The sequence below is a fragment of the Anoplophora glabripennis genome, unplaced genomic scaffold (assembly GCF_000390285.2).
Source record: "Anoplophora glabripennis isolate ALB-LARVAE unplaced genomic scaffold, Agla_2.0 scaffold294, whole genome shotgun sequence".
Taxonomy (NCBI): domain Eukaryota; kingdom Metazoa; phylum Arthropoda; class Insecta; order Coleoptera; family Cerambycidae; genus Anoplophora; species Anoplophora glabripennis.
Genome location: NW_019416596.1, coordinates 543 through 17,200, shown reverse-complemented (window position 1 = coordinate 17,200; position 16,658 = coordinate 543). Strand labels below are relative to the sequence as shown.

The window sequence follows — 16,658 nt, the reverse complement described above, 5'->3', positions numbered from 1 at the left end:
TAGTTGACAACAGAATAGTAGGGCCTTTCTTCTTTGAAGGAACCCTTACAGGAGAAAGATATTTAGAGTTTTTACAAAATGACCTTGTTCCAGCGCTTGCAGTAATTTTTCCTAACGATAATGACCCTGATATTCCTGATGACACCATATGGTTTCAGCAAGACGGTGCACCTCCGCACTATGCGCGCCCTGTTCGAGATTTTCTGGACAATTGTTTTCCTAGGAGGCGGATCGGCAGACGAGGACCGATAGAATGGCCCGCGAGGTCCCCAGACCTTACACCCCTGGACTATTTCTTATGGGTCTACTTAAAGTCCAAAGTGTACACGTTAATAGACAACATAGTTTAGAAGAACTCCAAAATTGTATTATAGATGAAACACATAGAGTTAAGTACCCCAGAAATAATTCATAATGTGCAAGAAGAATTTCTACACAGACTTGCGTATTGTCAAGAAGTCGATGGGTTGCAATTCGAACACTTAATTTAGGTAGAAAACTTAATGAATTGTATTTGCTTGACATAGGAATTGTTATTTTTTTAATTAATAAAATTTACGTTTTCTAACATTCAATCGTCATTTACTTGAAAACGTTCCTATGTAAGATGGCAACATTTTAATACTGTCGGATCGACAATGAAACGATCTTTCAGAATCAAGAAAAAAAATAGGGGGGTCGCTATTTAAAAAAAATGTCGATGACGTCAATACTCGAAAACAAATGACGGTTGACAATCGCCTTTTATGCTAAAATATGTATTTTTTAAATTAAAAATCGACCAGTTCGAGGATTTTTCCCAAAAACAATTTGTTTCGTTTTTACTGAATTTATTCCATACTTTAGCGCGTACTGTATATTACTCATAAAGAATGACTGTCGCATAATTGTTAGAATACATAGTATGAGAGTTTCGCGTCTATTTATATTATTATTGGTAACAATTATTATTAATTAAGGAGTATATTAACTGAAGGACTGGGTCAATCAAAGTTGACCGATCAACTTTTTAGTCGATTATTCAGATTTTGAATTACGACTTTTTAGTGTAAAAATAAATCGAGCATATACAGGGTGTTCCAATTAAACTTCCCACCTGGAAATATAGGAATTAAAAAAACAAAAAAACCTTCCATATTATTTTCAAGGGGGACACCTGATGGCGTAAGTTTTGGTGTCTTAGAAGCTAACCCTTAAACTTTAAATAACGCCTTATTTTAAAGCTTTTTCAGTTCTGCTCACGACGATATACGACTATTTAAATTTTGGTTTGGATACGACAATAAAATCATTACTTAAAGAATGAGGTAAAATATCAATTAAAGAAAGAATGTTAATTTATTAAGTGCTCAAATTGGTTTCCCTCCGCTTTCACTCATTGTGAAGGCCCGCTAGAATATCCATCGGACCAAAGTATATTTGCTCTGATCCCATTTTCTTTTATTTTCGGAAAACCGATTATGTTTAGTTTTTATTTACGGAGGCTGAAAAATTCTCTGTAAAATATTATATACCCAAATTATTTTTTGGACATTGAACAAAATATATTTGTTACACCCTCATTTTATCTTCAAAACGCAGGAATATGACGGCGTCACCGAGTCTTTGCGTTTCTTCGAATCCAAGTCAAATAAATCAATTGAAATCTAAGCAATTGACGTAAAAATGCACAAAATTAATTTCGCGATACATATTTTGCGGTGTTCTACCGACTCAGATAATGGTTTTGTTTACGTTTATCACGCATCCGCTTAAAGTATCGAGATGTGACTAATTCGTTTTATACGGATAATTTTAATAAATTAAGTACACGGGGTGTACCTTAAAAGTGTACATTTTACAGATTACCGAGTGCAACATGCTAATTAATATAGTTTTTTGCGCACTCTTTTAGTTGTGACGTCACATACGCCAAATAATAGGCAACCCCATAGTACACACTTTCATGAAGAATTTCTCAATATTTTTACCAGTAGTCCAGGCGGTACTTGTTTCAGGTTGGGTAAAACGCATATGATCGGAGATTTTTTCTTTAACGGCTTCTAAATAACATCAGAAATGATAATATTTCAATGCAAATAAAAAAAACGTGGGCTTAATTGTTATTGCAAAAAAGTATAAAAAAATAGCAAAAAAATTCATTTTTTTCTTGGATTTCTCGTCGACAACTTAGCAACTATTCGTTTTAGACAAAAATGGAAGAGGAAAAAAAGTTTTGTACTTAAATTTTGATCAAGATAGAGTTAGTTGCAATTCGAAAAATTAATTATTGTTGCAAAAATCGGAAAAATCATTTAAAAAATTGCAAAAAATGCTAGTTTATTTGTCAATATTTTTCAGACTCTTGAATAATACCTAGAATCTTTATACTTTTCCCAATTAACCTTCTTAGTGCATAGAATCATCACATCAATTTTCATCCAATTCGGTTCGATAGTTTTTACATAATAATTGTTTAATTTTTTTTATTTTTTTTAAATTAAAGAATTTTCAAAATCAAATTTCTAAAAATCTAAGGCCTTTGAATACTTGAAAATTTCACCACAAAAAGAAGAGCTCTCAAGCTTTAAAATGCTTTTTGAAAAATTCAAATCGGACGATTAGGTGAGCCGTGGTGATTGTTTAAACATTTTCGCAATTTTCACGCTTATAAACAATTGCAATAATTTAATGTTTTTTCAATTTTTTTTTATTTTAAAATATGGTTTGAAAGTACTCGGAAAGGCGAGTATTTAAAAAAAAACCTGATGATCCGCCCATTATTTTCGGAGTTATAGCCCGTTAAAGTTAACCCTTATTACAGCAAAACTATAAGGGCTGTTTTTTGAACCAATAGGTTTGTTATTCCGAGTACTTTCCAGATATAAATTTTCAAAATTTGCAATCACGGGCGTCCCATTTAAAATGTCATTCAAAGATATTCAAGACCGCGTGAAATCAATGAGGTATCAGTGGTGGGGGGAGCAAACACACAGCTACTCCGATCTGAATTCTCGAGTTCAAAATTGCGACACTCGGAAAAATTTCACTTATCTCAGCGTCTAATGGACCAATTTCGATGATTTTTTTTTAAATCGATGTCTCGCAACTAAAAAATTCAATTATCATATTTTCAACTACATTTTATTATTAATTACTGGACTTTTGACATGCCGATAAACAGTTACTTTAAAAAATGATAAATTTTTTATGTTTATTTACTTACTATGTTAATTTTCACGACCAAAATTTTTGCATGTTGCACCATGTTGTTGGTATTAATTAAGTATCCAAAAGATCCTTATACTTTTTTTTATAAATAAAAAATAAATTTTAGATAAATATTTTAAAAGTAAACGAAAAAATTAAAATTATAATTATTCACAATTTATGTGAGTAATAATTTTTGAAAGACTTAGAAATTTATCGTAAAACTAAAAATTAATACCAATTTTCAGTTGTTTATTTAAATAATTATTGTTTAAACAATTTTATAATTAAACAAACTTACTAGTATTACGAAAAATTTGAAAAGAACATTAAATTATTGCAATTGTTTATAAGCGCGAAAATTGCGAAAATGTTTAAACAATCACCACGGCTCTCCTAATCGTCCGATTTGAATTTTTCAAAAAGCATTTTAAAGCTTGATAACTCTTCTTTCTGTGGTGAAATTTTCAAGTATTCAAAGGCTTTAGATTTTTAGAAATTTGATTTAGAAAATTTTTTAATTAAAAAAAAATAAAAAAATTAAACAATTATTATGTAAAAACTATCGAACCGAATTGGATGAAATTTGGTTTGATGATTCTATGCAATAAGAAGTTTAATTGGGAAACGTATGAAGATCCTAGGTATTATTCAATTGACAAATAAACTAGCAAATTTTGCAATTTTTTAAATGATTTTTCCGATTTTTGCAACAACGATAATTATTTTTTTGAATTGCAACTAACTCTATCTTGTTCAAAATTTAATTACAAAACTTTTTTCCTCTTCCATTTTTGTCTAAAATGAATAGTTGCTAAGTTGTCCACGAGAAATCCAAGAAAAAAATGATTCTTTTCTACAAACGTCAGAAAATGACAAGGTTTGCGCATTGACAACAATATGCGAAGTGACACTTTTTTTCGGATTCTTACGTTACCATGACACCGTGCGCGAAATACTTCGCGCACTAGGGTGCGAAGTATTTCGCACACTGCATGTAAATTAATAAGAGTTTTGTATTTCAATCTTAAATTGCCGATATGCATTTTCATATTGGCGCTTCGATTTTTCCGGTAAAAGATTTGAAGTTACTAAATTGGCCGCATCTGCCAAATTAGGTGGGGTACTACTTAGTTCATCGTCACTAGCAATTTCCATTATTTTAAATAATATCTGGCACTTAAAAATTGAAGACGCGAGCACAAACGTCACTTTAAAATAATTATTATTGTTGTCAACAACAGCCACTTTGTTTCCATAGTAACAGTGAAAATTTGATTAGGAAAGACATTTTAAGCCAGCTCAACACTATTTTCTATAATAAATTAGGCATTTTACTTATTTATAATATTTTTAAGAGATAGATTTTGACGTTTGTAGAAAAAATATTGTTTGCATCTCGTGCGCGAACTACTTTGGTAAGTATAAACAAAATAACTATTTTGGTTATTTTGTTTATACTTTTTTGTAATAACAATTAAGCCCACGTTTTTTATTTGCATAGAAAAATTATCATTTCTGATGTTATTTAGAAGCTGTTAAAGCAAAAATCTCTCAAATATCGCAATATTCTGGAAATATTAGAAATATTAAAGAAGTTTCAAACCCCAAGCGACAAACTAAAAGGATTATAGAATTTTTATATTTATTTAAAAAATGTTGGTTTTTATTAGTAATTAATAATTAAAATTATAAAGAAGAGAAAATACGCTAATGATGACAGATGACAGCGATGACATTATCAACCTCAGACTAATAAATAAAGTTATCAACCGAGAATCGTTCCTTGATTATCAACAACATCCCACCTGCTGTACAATTTCAATTATGACATTTTGTTGCAGGTTGCCTAAATATGTGACGTCACATTAAATCAGTTTTTGCATTTCTAAACTTAAACTTTTTATATGAAATAGAGAAAAAATAGTGAAATTAATGCCCTTTGCCATTCCTATTTCTTATTTCAAACTGTTTCTGCCTAAATACTGATCTTTGACCGACAGATGGACAACTTACAAAATGTGCTTGCCTTTAATTTTCTTGCAATTATACAGGGTGGGCCATTAGTGTGAGAAAGTAAAATAACTCCCCTGTTATTCATAATACAGAAAAAAAGTTTATATAAAAGTTGTACAGAATCAAAAAACCTAAAGGACAAAGTTAATTTGAAACACACAGGGCGATGAATGAAAACGAGACACGCCAAAAATTACATTTTTTAAACGGAACACCCTGTGTATTTTTAAACATATGGATTTCTGAGAAAATTCTATATATGGCAATATAAATAGTTTAACATTTTAGTGCGGGGTTGCCAAGTTATGTAGAAAATTCTTCGAATTTTCGAAAAAACATGACCTCGAACAAGTTGTATTAACTTTCAACTACTAACACTTGGAGCAAAAATATTTGACAGAGTTATAGGCAAATGTTAGGCAAAGACTCCTATAATTAGCTAATATCGATATTTTATACAAGGCACTTTTTATAATATGATCATTTTAAGAAAGTACAAACTTGATTTTCTAAAATTCAAATCAAATGGAACACCCTGTATTTTACTGTTCTATTTTATTCACATATCGGTCCACTTCAACTTTTATTAAGCATGTTCTATACCTAAAATTGTTAGTTTTTAAGGTATAGCAACATTTCTGGAAAACCTAATTTTTATTATTTTCGGTCTCACAAAATGGCTCTGGAAAAAGCTGTCACATTGTGTCAACTTGTCAGTTCATAATTTATCATTCCATTTTGAGTTAATTTTATTAGTTAATATTTATTTGCGATATTCTATAAAATAATAAAAATTAAGTTTTTTCAGAAATGTTGAAATGTTGAACTAAAAATTTTAGGTATAGAACATGCTTAATAACAGTTGAAGTGAACCGACATGTGAATAAAATAGAACAATAAAATACATTTGAAAAATTTTAGAAAATCAAGTTCCAACTTTCTAAAAATGATCGTATTATAAAAAATGCCCTGTATAAAATATTGATATTAGCTAATATAGTAACGTATAGTAAAGTAATAGTAATATAGTCTTTGCCTAACATTTTCCTGTAACTCTGTCAGATATTTTTGCTCCAAGTGTTAGTAGTTGAAAGTTAATACAACCTATTTGAGGTCATCTTTCCCAAAATTCGAATAATTTTCTACATAACTTGGCAACCCCGCACTAAAATGTTAAACTATTTATATTGCCATATATAGAATTTTCTTGATTCTGTATTAACTTTTATATAAACTTTTTTTCTGTATTATGAGTAACAAGGAAATTATTTCACTTTCTCAGACTAATAGCCTATTTTGTATGTTCAATTAACTACATTTCTTAATATTCTTAGTGTACACCAAATGTCCTAGATGAGTTTGTCTTTTGCAGTATTTATCAACTTGCTTCAGTATTAATCTCTGATTAATAAAAACTAATTTTTCTTTGCTTCTTTGCGCAAAAAGACGTAGTCTGCACAACCATCTTGTATTTATTTTTCTAGTGTGACACCAACAGAGACGGTCAGATAAGCATTTCGGAGCTGAAGGAATTTCTAGCCACCAACGAGGGAGATATCCCTAACCACGTCGTCAAATGTATCCACCAGAAGTTTGACATGGACAAGGATGATCAGCTGAACTTTGATGAGTTCCTTGACATGATCAGTCATCCCACAGTCACGGAGACCTTCAAGAGAATCGGCAGCAGGTCACTAAATGAATACTTTATAATCTAGTGCAGTCGATAGAAGATTTAACTTCTAAAAACAATTTAAGAATAAGTAATTAATATCGAGGTACTTGGTTAGATCGCTCATAAAAAATACAAACAAAAATGGTGAACCTCTGGAGATTAATGAGGTTTACCTGAGTGAAAGCCACAATAGCTTTGTTCCTAGTCCATTAGAATCAGTTTCCAATAGTCAGACGTAATTCATTTGATTCGAAACAGTGAATTTTGAAACTTATGTAAGCATTAAATCGAAATATGTGTGCTGTTGACAGTTGCAAGCTGTGTTAAATTGCTCTAAGAACAAGCTAATACTGTACAAACTGGTATCTGTGTAAAATTATTTCAATAATTTTAGAGAAGTTACTTATAATGGTGGGGCCATTTTTTAAGATACCGAAGTGAAATGAAATTCAACATATTTTATTTTAAGACAAACCACATGAACGGAAATTTGATAATATTCGGAAACATTTGGATTTCGGTGTGAGGTAGGGTGACAGGGCTTACAGCTATGTTCGTCAGCTGCTTTGCAATTAATACACCAGTAAATTTGGTCCCTTAAGTTAAATTCTATATAAAATATATAAATATAAAATGTAGTCATTAAAAGGCGTAACAAATTGCATTTAATTAAGTAGCCCTTTACAACTAACAAAGTAGAACGTGCAAAACAGCGTTATTAACAAATTGTCCCAGGGTCAGGCAAAAGCCGCTCGGGGATTCGCTCTTTTTGCATTAAATTCTTACGGTAATAAAAAAAAGGAAATCACATAGGTATTCCTTTTTGTTCCCAAGATAACTTTTCTTATATAATGTCAATTGTTAATTAACTATTGGACGTACCGGATCGGGATTTTAGAAACAATTAAAGACAGGGTTAAACTTTTATTTCCAAAAAGTTAACGTTAATGAAGGGCCTGCACGAGGAAGAAGGAGTGCCGGGTTCCGCAGTGCACGAGATTTTTGTCTTTCCAGTGTGCACGCAGTTCATTAACGTCAACTTTTACTGCTACTAAAACCGTAAAAATAAGCTCTATGCAATGTAAAAAGAGCGAATTCCCGAGCGGCTTTTTCCTGACCTTTCGACAAATTGTTTATAAAGACGGACGAAACAAAAACAAAACACAAACTTGTGTCGAATAAAACAGAACTGTAACTTTTCGCAAACTTTTTGAAGACTGGCGTGTTTTGCGACAGTTGGAGTTTTGTTTTTCGGGTCCCGCTTCAAAAAGGCGGTTTTCCACTAAAAGGACAAAACAAAACACAAACTTTGTGGCGATGTTGGCGTTTTCTTCTTCCCAAAAACAATATTTTAATCATTAATGAATTATATCTATTAAAAAATATATATGGTGTACGGTTAAAGTGTTTACTTGGCTAGGATACAAACTAACCAAGTAAACACTTTAACCGTACACATACCACGAACACCATCGATGGATATCTGGGAAACCGCCCGAAGGATTTTTTTGAAATTGTGATGGCGCGATACGGACTGTGGAGCCTACCAAGCTAAAATATTTTCAAGGTCATCGTATGTCCGGTTATACCGGAAGTTGATACTAACTTTCTTATTTTAAATGGAACCCCCTGTATATTATTGCAAAAAAATTAGGGGTTTCCATTTAAAAATTTCGAGTTTTCCACATATTCTGTGGAACTTCATATTCGATCATTTTTTTTGACCACCCTGTATAAAAACTGGAAAATTTTCATGTCAAATTCGATAAAGTAGGTCTTTCTCACCAAAATGTCCAATTTGCACAAAAAATAAACCGGGAAAACTAAATTTTCCTGACAGTCTGCATCTATCAATTGCTTAAAAATCAAAATATCTCGGAAACGGTCAATCCTAAGTATGGAGTGTGCTCTATGTTTTCAACTTAAAAATGGATGATGTTTCCAAAAATGCAATAATATACAGGGGGTTCCATTTAAAATAAGAAAGTTAGTATCGACTTTCGGTGTAACCGAAAGTACGATAACCTTGAAAATATTTTAACTTGGTGGGCCCCACGGTCCGTATCACACCATCTGGTCCTTCGAGCCGGATGGTATCCAATATTTTAACCTGATATTTGCTAATAAGGCTTCAACGATAATAATTTACTAGAAGTTGAAAGTTGTTTTGATTGCTTAAGAGAATTGATGTCCGATGAAAACTCTTGAAGTTGAGCTAATTTAATTAATAAGTTTAGTGAATCATTGAGTTCGTCTACAGTGAGAACTGCTAGTAGTTTATTATTTCTATGACAAGTTGTATTAATTTTAAAACGTAAACACCATCACAATTTCAAAAAAATCCTTAGAGCGGTTTCCCAGATATCCATCGATGGAATTCGAGGTGGGACACTGTAGACACACTTTTTTTCCAAGGACTTCAGTATAAACCAGCTATAACTAAGAATAAAAAAAATCTTCTCTAAACATGTTGGCTGGTTATTGGAAAAATGTGTTCTGACTTCCTCGCGACAACCAGTGGAAAAGGACTGACAACAAAAACAAAACTCGAACAAAATGTAGCCCGCTTGATGGAAACAAGAGTTTTGGGTTTGTTTCAGTTTTGTTTTTGTTTTGTTCTAGAAAACACAACCAGGACATAAACTCAACTGTCCGTTTAGTGGAAAACCGCCATAACGCTGTTTTGCTCGTCCTGCTTTGTTAGCGTAAAGATTGAAATTTTCTTGTTTGATACGTTACTTTGGATCAATCAGAACCTATAACTACGATATTAACTTTGCAAGTGCAGATTTATGGGTGAAATTTACTTTAAGAACGTTTTAGATACTTGAAATACGTAGCGGAGTCCTCCGTAAGAAGAAAGTCCCTAAAGCTAAGAAGAACGGTTACAGATACTGGAATGTACGAAGAACAATGCACTTTCAACCTGTGCACCGTCGGCATCTTAGTGTTGTCCGTCCTTCAGATAATGTGTTTCTACGTCAACAGAGACAACTGTAACTACTGCATTAGCAACAGCACCGAATTTGATCCTTCAAAAAAGTACGAGATATGGCGTTTCGTCACTTTCATACTAGACCACTCAAGGTACGTGTCCACGTATAAAAATCCCTTAATTTCGGTATTAACGTAGAATTGTAAACGTTGCAGCGAGTCCCACTTATACGGGAACGTAGTGATCCAGATACTACTCGGGGTGCCCCTCGAGATGGTGCACTCGTGGAGGGTCCCAATGATATACTTTGCCGGGGCGATAGGCGGATGTCTCCTGCAGAGCGTAGTTCTGAAATGCAGTGCTCTGGTGGGCGGCAGCCCCGGGTTGTACGCTTTTTACTCGGCCCACGTCGCCACCGTGTTAATGGTAAGCTTCTCAGTTTTTTTTTGTCTTTCATTGTAAGTTGCAACGCTATTTTCAGAACTGGAAGGAGATGAGCCACCCCTTCGTGCAGCTCATCATCTTCGGGATACTCATCGCTTTCGACGCGATCCGGAGTTTTGTGTTACATTCGTACGACGAAGAGGTCAGTCACTTATCCCATATAGGCGGGGTCGGTGTGGGGTTGCTGATGGGGGTGATCGTACTAAGAAATATAAAGGTTACTAGGATAGAGAAAAAAATATGGTACGCGTCCGTAGGCATCCTTAGCTCGCTGGCAATTATATTTGTAATATGGACCGCATCACTGGACTGCTAAAATGGTGGATTGCTAAAGTTAAACGATACTTATAACAATGATACTTAATCGTTCAGAAATGTACTTTAGAATGTCATTTGAGATCTGCGAGAAGTAAAACATTTGTCGAATATGAAAGAATTGTATATAAATAATTTATTTTTAACATATATATTGCTTAAAAAACTTGAAAACATGTAATAATTTGTTTGAGTATAAACGTAAAAAATATCAGCTTTAATTATTGCGAGGAATAACATTTTTTGTACTTTAATCGTTATTTTGCTGTAAATATCTTTTCTAATTTATCAATAAACATATTAAGAAAACATGTTTGGTTCTATCCTTCAATTTTTCAAGTCAATTTTACCCGTAAAGAAACCTTAATTCCATTAATTAAAGTTTAAGAATGTTTCGATAATAAAGGGGGACAATTTTAAGGATAAAAATACACCCTGTATCTCGAAGACCACCATTTTAGTTCATAGGATTTTTTTCCTTAAAATATCCAAAGAATCGCCACCTTTGTTACTGGAGGGTACCTAAAGATCATCTTATACAGAAAGTACCACAAATCCTGTGGGACAAATGAACTACTTTTTAGAAATAAAGCGAAATAAAAACTTTTCAAACTTTCTAAAGTAAAGCAAACCCTTAGTTTTAACGTGTATGTGAAACATTTCGGCCAGATAATATATATTAAAAAATATACCTATAAATACGACAAAATACAATCTGCGCAGTTATAAAAAAACGTAGGTGGTTTGCACGATCTCGTAATGAAGTTATTAAAATTATTATTTCGATTTTTTCTGGTAAAAAAACATAAGGTGCATATCTATCCCACTCCTGATATCGTTGATTTACGGGGAACATACTTTCTTTAGAAAATAACTCTGTGCGTGGTTCCATATTATACGAGTGACCATCAAAACAGTATAGGTAATGATGGAGATCCACCAGATCACCCTTTGCGTTTGTGATTTCTCAATACATAAAAACGGTAGGTACTTAACAACTTGCAAAAATTTTTTTTCTGTAAAATATATAACAATAAGTCAAAATTGTATATAAATAGTTTATTTTTAACAAAGTATTTTAAAAAACTAGAAAATATATACTATATAATAATTTGTTCGAGTATAGACGTAGAAAAAATCAGATCTGAAAATATCAGCTTTAATTATTGCGAGTGATGAAATTTCTCTTTTATTTTCCTTTTTTTTGTACTTTTGTAACGAATTGGCAGAAATTGAGGTGCTCATATTTTGATAATGAGGCAAAATTTTAACTTTGTGAAACAAAACTTAAATAAAGTGAAAAAATTTTTTTCTGACAAATACAAACAGACGTTTTCTCATTTATCACAAAATTTTAATTTTCCTGAAAGCTATAGTATTATGAAGTTTAAAAAATTAAAACGTATCATACTAAAATTTAAATAATAAATCCAAAAAACACCTCATTGTATTTTGATTACGAATATAATATAATAAAAATATGTGCAACCCTTTTTGAGACATCGGAGGAGGCTACCCTTATTTCAACATTTCATTTAACATTTTCTCTTTTCCGAAATTTTTTTATTATGGGTCCCAAACTTCATTATCAAAATACAATTACTTTAATTTTCGCTAGTCGCCACTGTCTAATTTAATAATAAATATATTTTCTCCATCACCACAGTTTTTAAATTCAGTTTTACCCCAAAGGAAATCTTAAACCATTAAAACTTAATATTGTATACAAGGTGATCTTCAAGTACGTTACAATAATAGGGGCGCATTTTCTTTGGACAAATATTGCCATAAATGTATGTCTTAAAATGACGTTTCTTTTTCAAAATATTCGGTGAATGGCATCAAAGTCCTTATGTTCTCAGCGATGGTAACTCCCACTAACTCTGCCACTGGTTTATACAATTATATGCAATTTCAGTGAATTTTTGCCTATTATGGGTTAAAATGCCAGTCCGAGTTTCGTTAATTTAATTCACTGCTTTCGAGATATCTGTGAAAATGTGATATTTCCTAAAATTTTACCACCCTTTATAGTGAAACCTTTTTCTTTCTTTTTTCCTTAAAACAGTGCAAAGAATCGCTCCCTTTATTACCAAAACGTACTTAAACACCACCTTGTACGAAAAATACTACAGAAATACTGCGGGACAAATGAACTACTTTATAAAAATATAATAAAAAAAATTTCCCCGAACCTTAAGTACGCTTCCTAAAACAAAGCAGAGCCTTAGCAAAAAATGTCACAAAACACTAAGTCTAGATGTGTCTGTAAAGCATATCAGTCAACTATAAATATCAAAAAATATACATGTACCTAAAAATACTGAAAAATACTATCCGTAAATTTATATATATAAAAAAATAGTCTGAAAGATCTTGTAACGAAGTTATTAAAATTATTATTTTGATTTCTCTTAAAGCGCATAATCTCTCGTAGTGATGTCTTTTACTAAAATCTAACCTAATCCCCATAGGGTGCATATCAATCCCACTCCTGATACCGTCGATTTACGGGGAATACACCTCCTTAAGAAAGTAACTCCTCCACGCCAGGTTCCATATTATACAAGTGACCATCAAAACGCTGTAGGTGATGATGGAGATCCACCAGATCACCCTCTCCGTACGTGTAACGCTGAGATTCCTCAACACGTTGATGCCGACAAGGAGCCCAGCCAAGGCGCCTGCGAAATGAGCGGCGTAACCTATATGTTCATCTATATCCAGCACGTAACGGTTGTAGATGGCCGTCGAGATGTCCGACCCCGCAACTATGAGGAAAATTAGGAGTTGGACGGCCGGGAACGACATTTCTTTCCAGTTCTGCAACGGATTTATTCTGTAAATTAACCGGATAAGTTGTTTGAGGGTTTTTACCATTATAATGGAAGCAACATGGGCGGTGACCAACGAGTAAACGCCACCGCTAGCACCGGCAAGCTTCACCGTCGGATCGACTATGGAAGTGCCCAACGAACCGGCTAGGACTCCGGCAAAATACACGACGAGTACCCGCCACCACTTGTGCACCATTTCTAGAGGGATGCCCAGCAGGATTTGGACCAACAAGTTCACTAACAAATGGAAGACCCTACAACGATTCGGTTTTCGTTTAAAAATATTTAATTTCGTCGTTTATGATTAAAAACTCACCCAATGTGAACGAACATGTAAGTGACGTATCTCCACACCTCCCGTCTCCTGTTGGGTTCATACATGAAGTGCGTTGCAGTAGGACCAGTACCGTACTTGGTGGAATCCGCCTCCATTGCCTCGTCTACGCAAAAAAATATGATTTCGATAAGGGAGAATAAGATCATACCAACGGCGGGCGGGTAGCATGAGTATTCGTCTTCGTACTGCCCATCGGTGACGGTTCTGGTTGGGTGTTGCACTTTCGGTATTATCCAGTTGACGTACCTGCAGCATCATCGAATTCTTTATTTACCTCCAATAACATACACATACATGTATTATTTTAAACAAATTATTGCTACCTTGTTACATAATGGCCAAAGACATAGTCCAAACCTGGATTGTTTATCATGTCGTAAAACTCTTGAAAGTCTAATTTTTCGTCTCCATTATGGTCGTGCATCTCATGGATTTTTTTAACCACATGAGGTGGGATGTCGTGCTCGTATTCCCTACTTTCAATCAGATCATTCAACTCGTTAACGGTAATAAAGCCATCACGATTTCTGTCGTACTAAGAAAAAATTGGAATGGCAAAAGTAAAATATTAAAACAGCACCAATATTATCACTTACTTTGTTAAATATGTTTCTGTAGAATACGTCAGGTCTTGATTTCAGTGGAATTTGCGTGTTTTCGCTCATTTTTGTTGCCTTCAATGAACTGTTTGCAAATTCTTATCCAATATTTAATATCTACAATTTTTGTAGTCGTGCTTTGTTTTTATTATTTGATATCCATTTAAGTTGGTTATTTGTGGAATATGTTTATGTTTCGTCAGTTGTGACGGAACTGATTCATTTAGTGGTGAAAAAGGAAATAAATAATACAACATAACCTCAAATTACCTCAACTGACGTTTACTTTGTCAATCTGTGTCATAGCTGTATTTGGTGTTGCATAACTTCACATACAAAATGATAAAAGTATAAAATATAAATTACAATTTCATATGGTTACAGGTGGTTTAAGTCAATTCAAATGTAATCAGTATTACCGATTACAGGTCTCTCTAGATTACACAGCTTTATGATTCAAATAAATGATTCTAAATATCGTCGGGACAGGCCAGAGAAGTGCCGCCAAATTCAAAGTCGGCGAATTGCTAAGATGAAAAGCTTATCTTATCGCGAGTTAAAAGCGCATACGTTTGAATTCCTCAACATTTATTTAGAGACACACCACACCGATTTCAGCTACCACTCTAGTGACCAAAATGCCACGGCAAAATCTCGACGAAGTTCCCCTGAACGATTTCAACTCACACTACAGGCATATATTTGATACTGTAAGTACATAATATTTTAATAGCCGTATCCAAACAAATAAAAAAAAAGCCGGTGGATAAATATTAGCTCGCGTTAACGAAACTTTTTATGATTCACGCCCACACGATTTGTTTTATTTTCGTGGTTGAACAATTGGCTGAATTATGCGATAGTTAGCTTCTGTTTGAGCACGAAACGAAAAATAACGGGATTACAGTGATTATATACATCATTATCGTTCCTGGCTGGCGAATTATTAGATTATTATTCCTTACACGCGCGTTTTGGGTAGATACTTTATTGCAAACGGCCGAAAATAGAATAAATTTGATGCCAAGTAGTATTTTTAGTGTTATCTACATAGCGATTTTTTGTATTTGTAAGTATTCAGCGCAAGAAAGTGTTCTGTAGCTTCAGAGTTTACTGAAAACCTTTTTTAGATATTTGTAAAGTACTTTAATAAATTAGAAAAAGTCGCAGGGTACGGATAATATGATGTCATTTCTACCTTCACGTTAATCTTATCTTAATCCCCTGTTAAATATTTTACGGCAATATTGCGAGTTATAGCCGATTCCCAATACAACATTTATATGAGTAAAATATGTGGGTTTGACCCAGCGTCAAAATATTAACATATTTTATAGTCTTGATTTCTATGTATGTTACTGTTTTCCTTTCTTGTATGTCGTATACAATTATACTTGACTTTAATTTTGATGATACTGTTATATTGCAAATATGCTTTAATTTACTATGTATTTATTACGTTAAAAATAAATTCAAGACATTTCGTCCTGTATTTTTTCTCTCTATACTTACTTTGGAGGTCATTAATAATACATGGTAGCCAAATGAAAACGAAACAGAGCCATTTTCAGGAACTGCGTCAAGATTGTAGAAAAACGCTCAGACCCGTCGATTTTAGATTGAAGGGGGACATTCTTTGCCGGTATTTTTGACTCCGCCACTTTCACCTCCAAGCAAGGGTAAGCATCACCCCAAAATATTTAAATGGCATTGGGGGTTGAGTAATAATTCTTTTGAAAGCTCTTACAATTCTCTTTACAACAGACTTTAAATTTTATAACTCCGCCCAATACTTATTAAGAATTTTGATATTAAAGTTGAAACTTAGGTACAAACAATTAGTAACGGTAAAAATGTCAGTCATTCGAGTTAAGTACGCCAATGGTATAAATTTAGTATTTCTTGCGTTACCTACGTTGGTTTTTGGCGATTTGTTATCACTTTCGTAAAAAAAAACACAATTGTAAAAAACAGAAATTAATGCTATACACACAATGAACGTAAAATTAGTGGATTCCAAATTATTTTCTAGTATTATTTGGAAGCGTTGGTTGGCAGTTTATTTAATTGTGTTTTTGAAAATTAAACACTATGGTTTATTCCATTGCGGAAAGGGTAGATATCATTTCGCTTCACTTTATGAACAATAAAGGTGCGAATAGGACAGCTCAGCTATTTAATGAACAACATCAAGATCGACATGTCAGGAGTTAGTATGTTCTAGAGTTAGTAAAAAAAAATTCAAGAGATAGGGAACGTAGCCAATAAAAAACGAGAAACTGAAAAACCTATAGTTAATGAAGCTAGTGAA

At 33.1% G+C, this 16,658-nt stretch overlaps 2 protein-coding genes across 2 annotated transcripts in view; one reads left to right on the top strand and one right to left on the bottom strand.

The window, feature by feature from the left end:
- Window positions 1-11,475, top strand: part of LOC108904605 (rhomboid-related protein 3-like) — a 13,909-nt gene extending 2,434 nt beyond the window's left edge. The window contains exons 2-5 of the mRNA XM_018707229.1: window positions 6,690-6,895; window positions 9,704-9,967; window positions 10,031-10,241; window positions 10,297-11,475. Coding sequence (XP_018562745.1) covers window positions 6,690-6,895; window positions 9,704-9,967; window positions 10,031-10,241; window positions 10,297-10,575 — 960 coding nt within the window. The 3' untranslated portion in view covers window positions 10,576-11,475. The remainder of the gene's footprint in view (window positions 1-6,689; window positions 6,896-9,703; window positions 9,968-10,030; window positions 10,242-10,296) is intronic.
- Window positions 11,476-11,690: 215 nt separating this feature from the next.
- Window positions 11,691-14,589, bottom strand: LOC108904604 (rhomboid-related protein 2-like). The gene is made up of 5 exons (XM_018707227.1): window positions 14,345-14,589; window positions 14,072-14,283; window positions 13,728-13,994; window positions 13,452-13,665; window positions 11,691-13,397 (listed from the first exon to the last, which is right to left on the bottom strand). The coding sequence occupies exons 1-5, from the start codon at window positions 14,411-14,413 to the stop codon at window positions 13,083-13,085; spliced, it is 1,077 nt and encodes a 358-aa protein (XP_018562743.1). The 5' UTR covers window positions 14,414-14,589; the 3' UTR covers window positions 11,691-13,082.
- Window positions 14,590-16,658: the final 2,069 nt, after the last annotated feature.

Bases quoted from the DNA above. Each gene is read 5' to 3' on its own strand.
- LOC108904604 (XM_018707227.1), bottom strand. From the start codon at position 14,413: ATGAGCGAAAACACGCAAATTCCACTGAAATCAAGACCTGACGTATTC. The intron at 14,284-14,344 runs GTAAGTGATAAT...ATTTTTTCTTAG, and splicing joins ACAGAAACATATTTAACAAA to TACGACAGAAATCGTGATGG. The intron at 13,398-13,451 runs GTAAAAACCCTC...AATCCGTTGCAG, and splicing joins ATGTTGCTTCCATTATAATG to AACTGGAAAGAAATGTCGTT.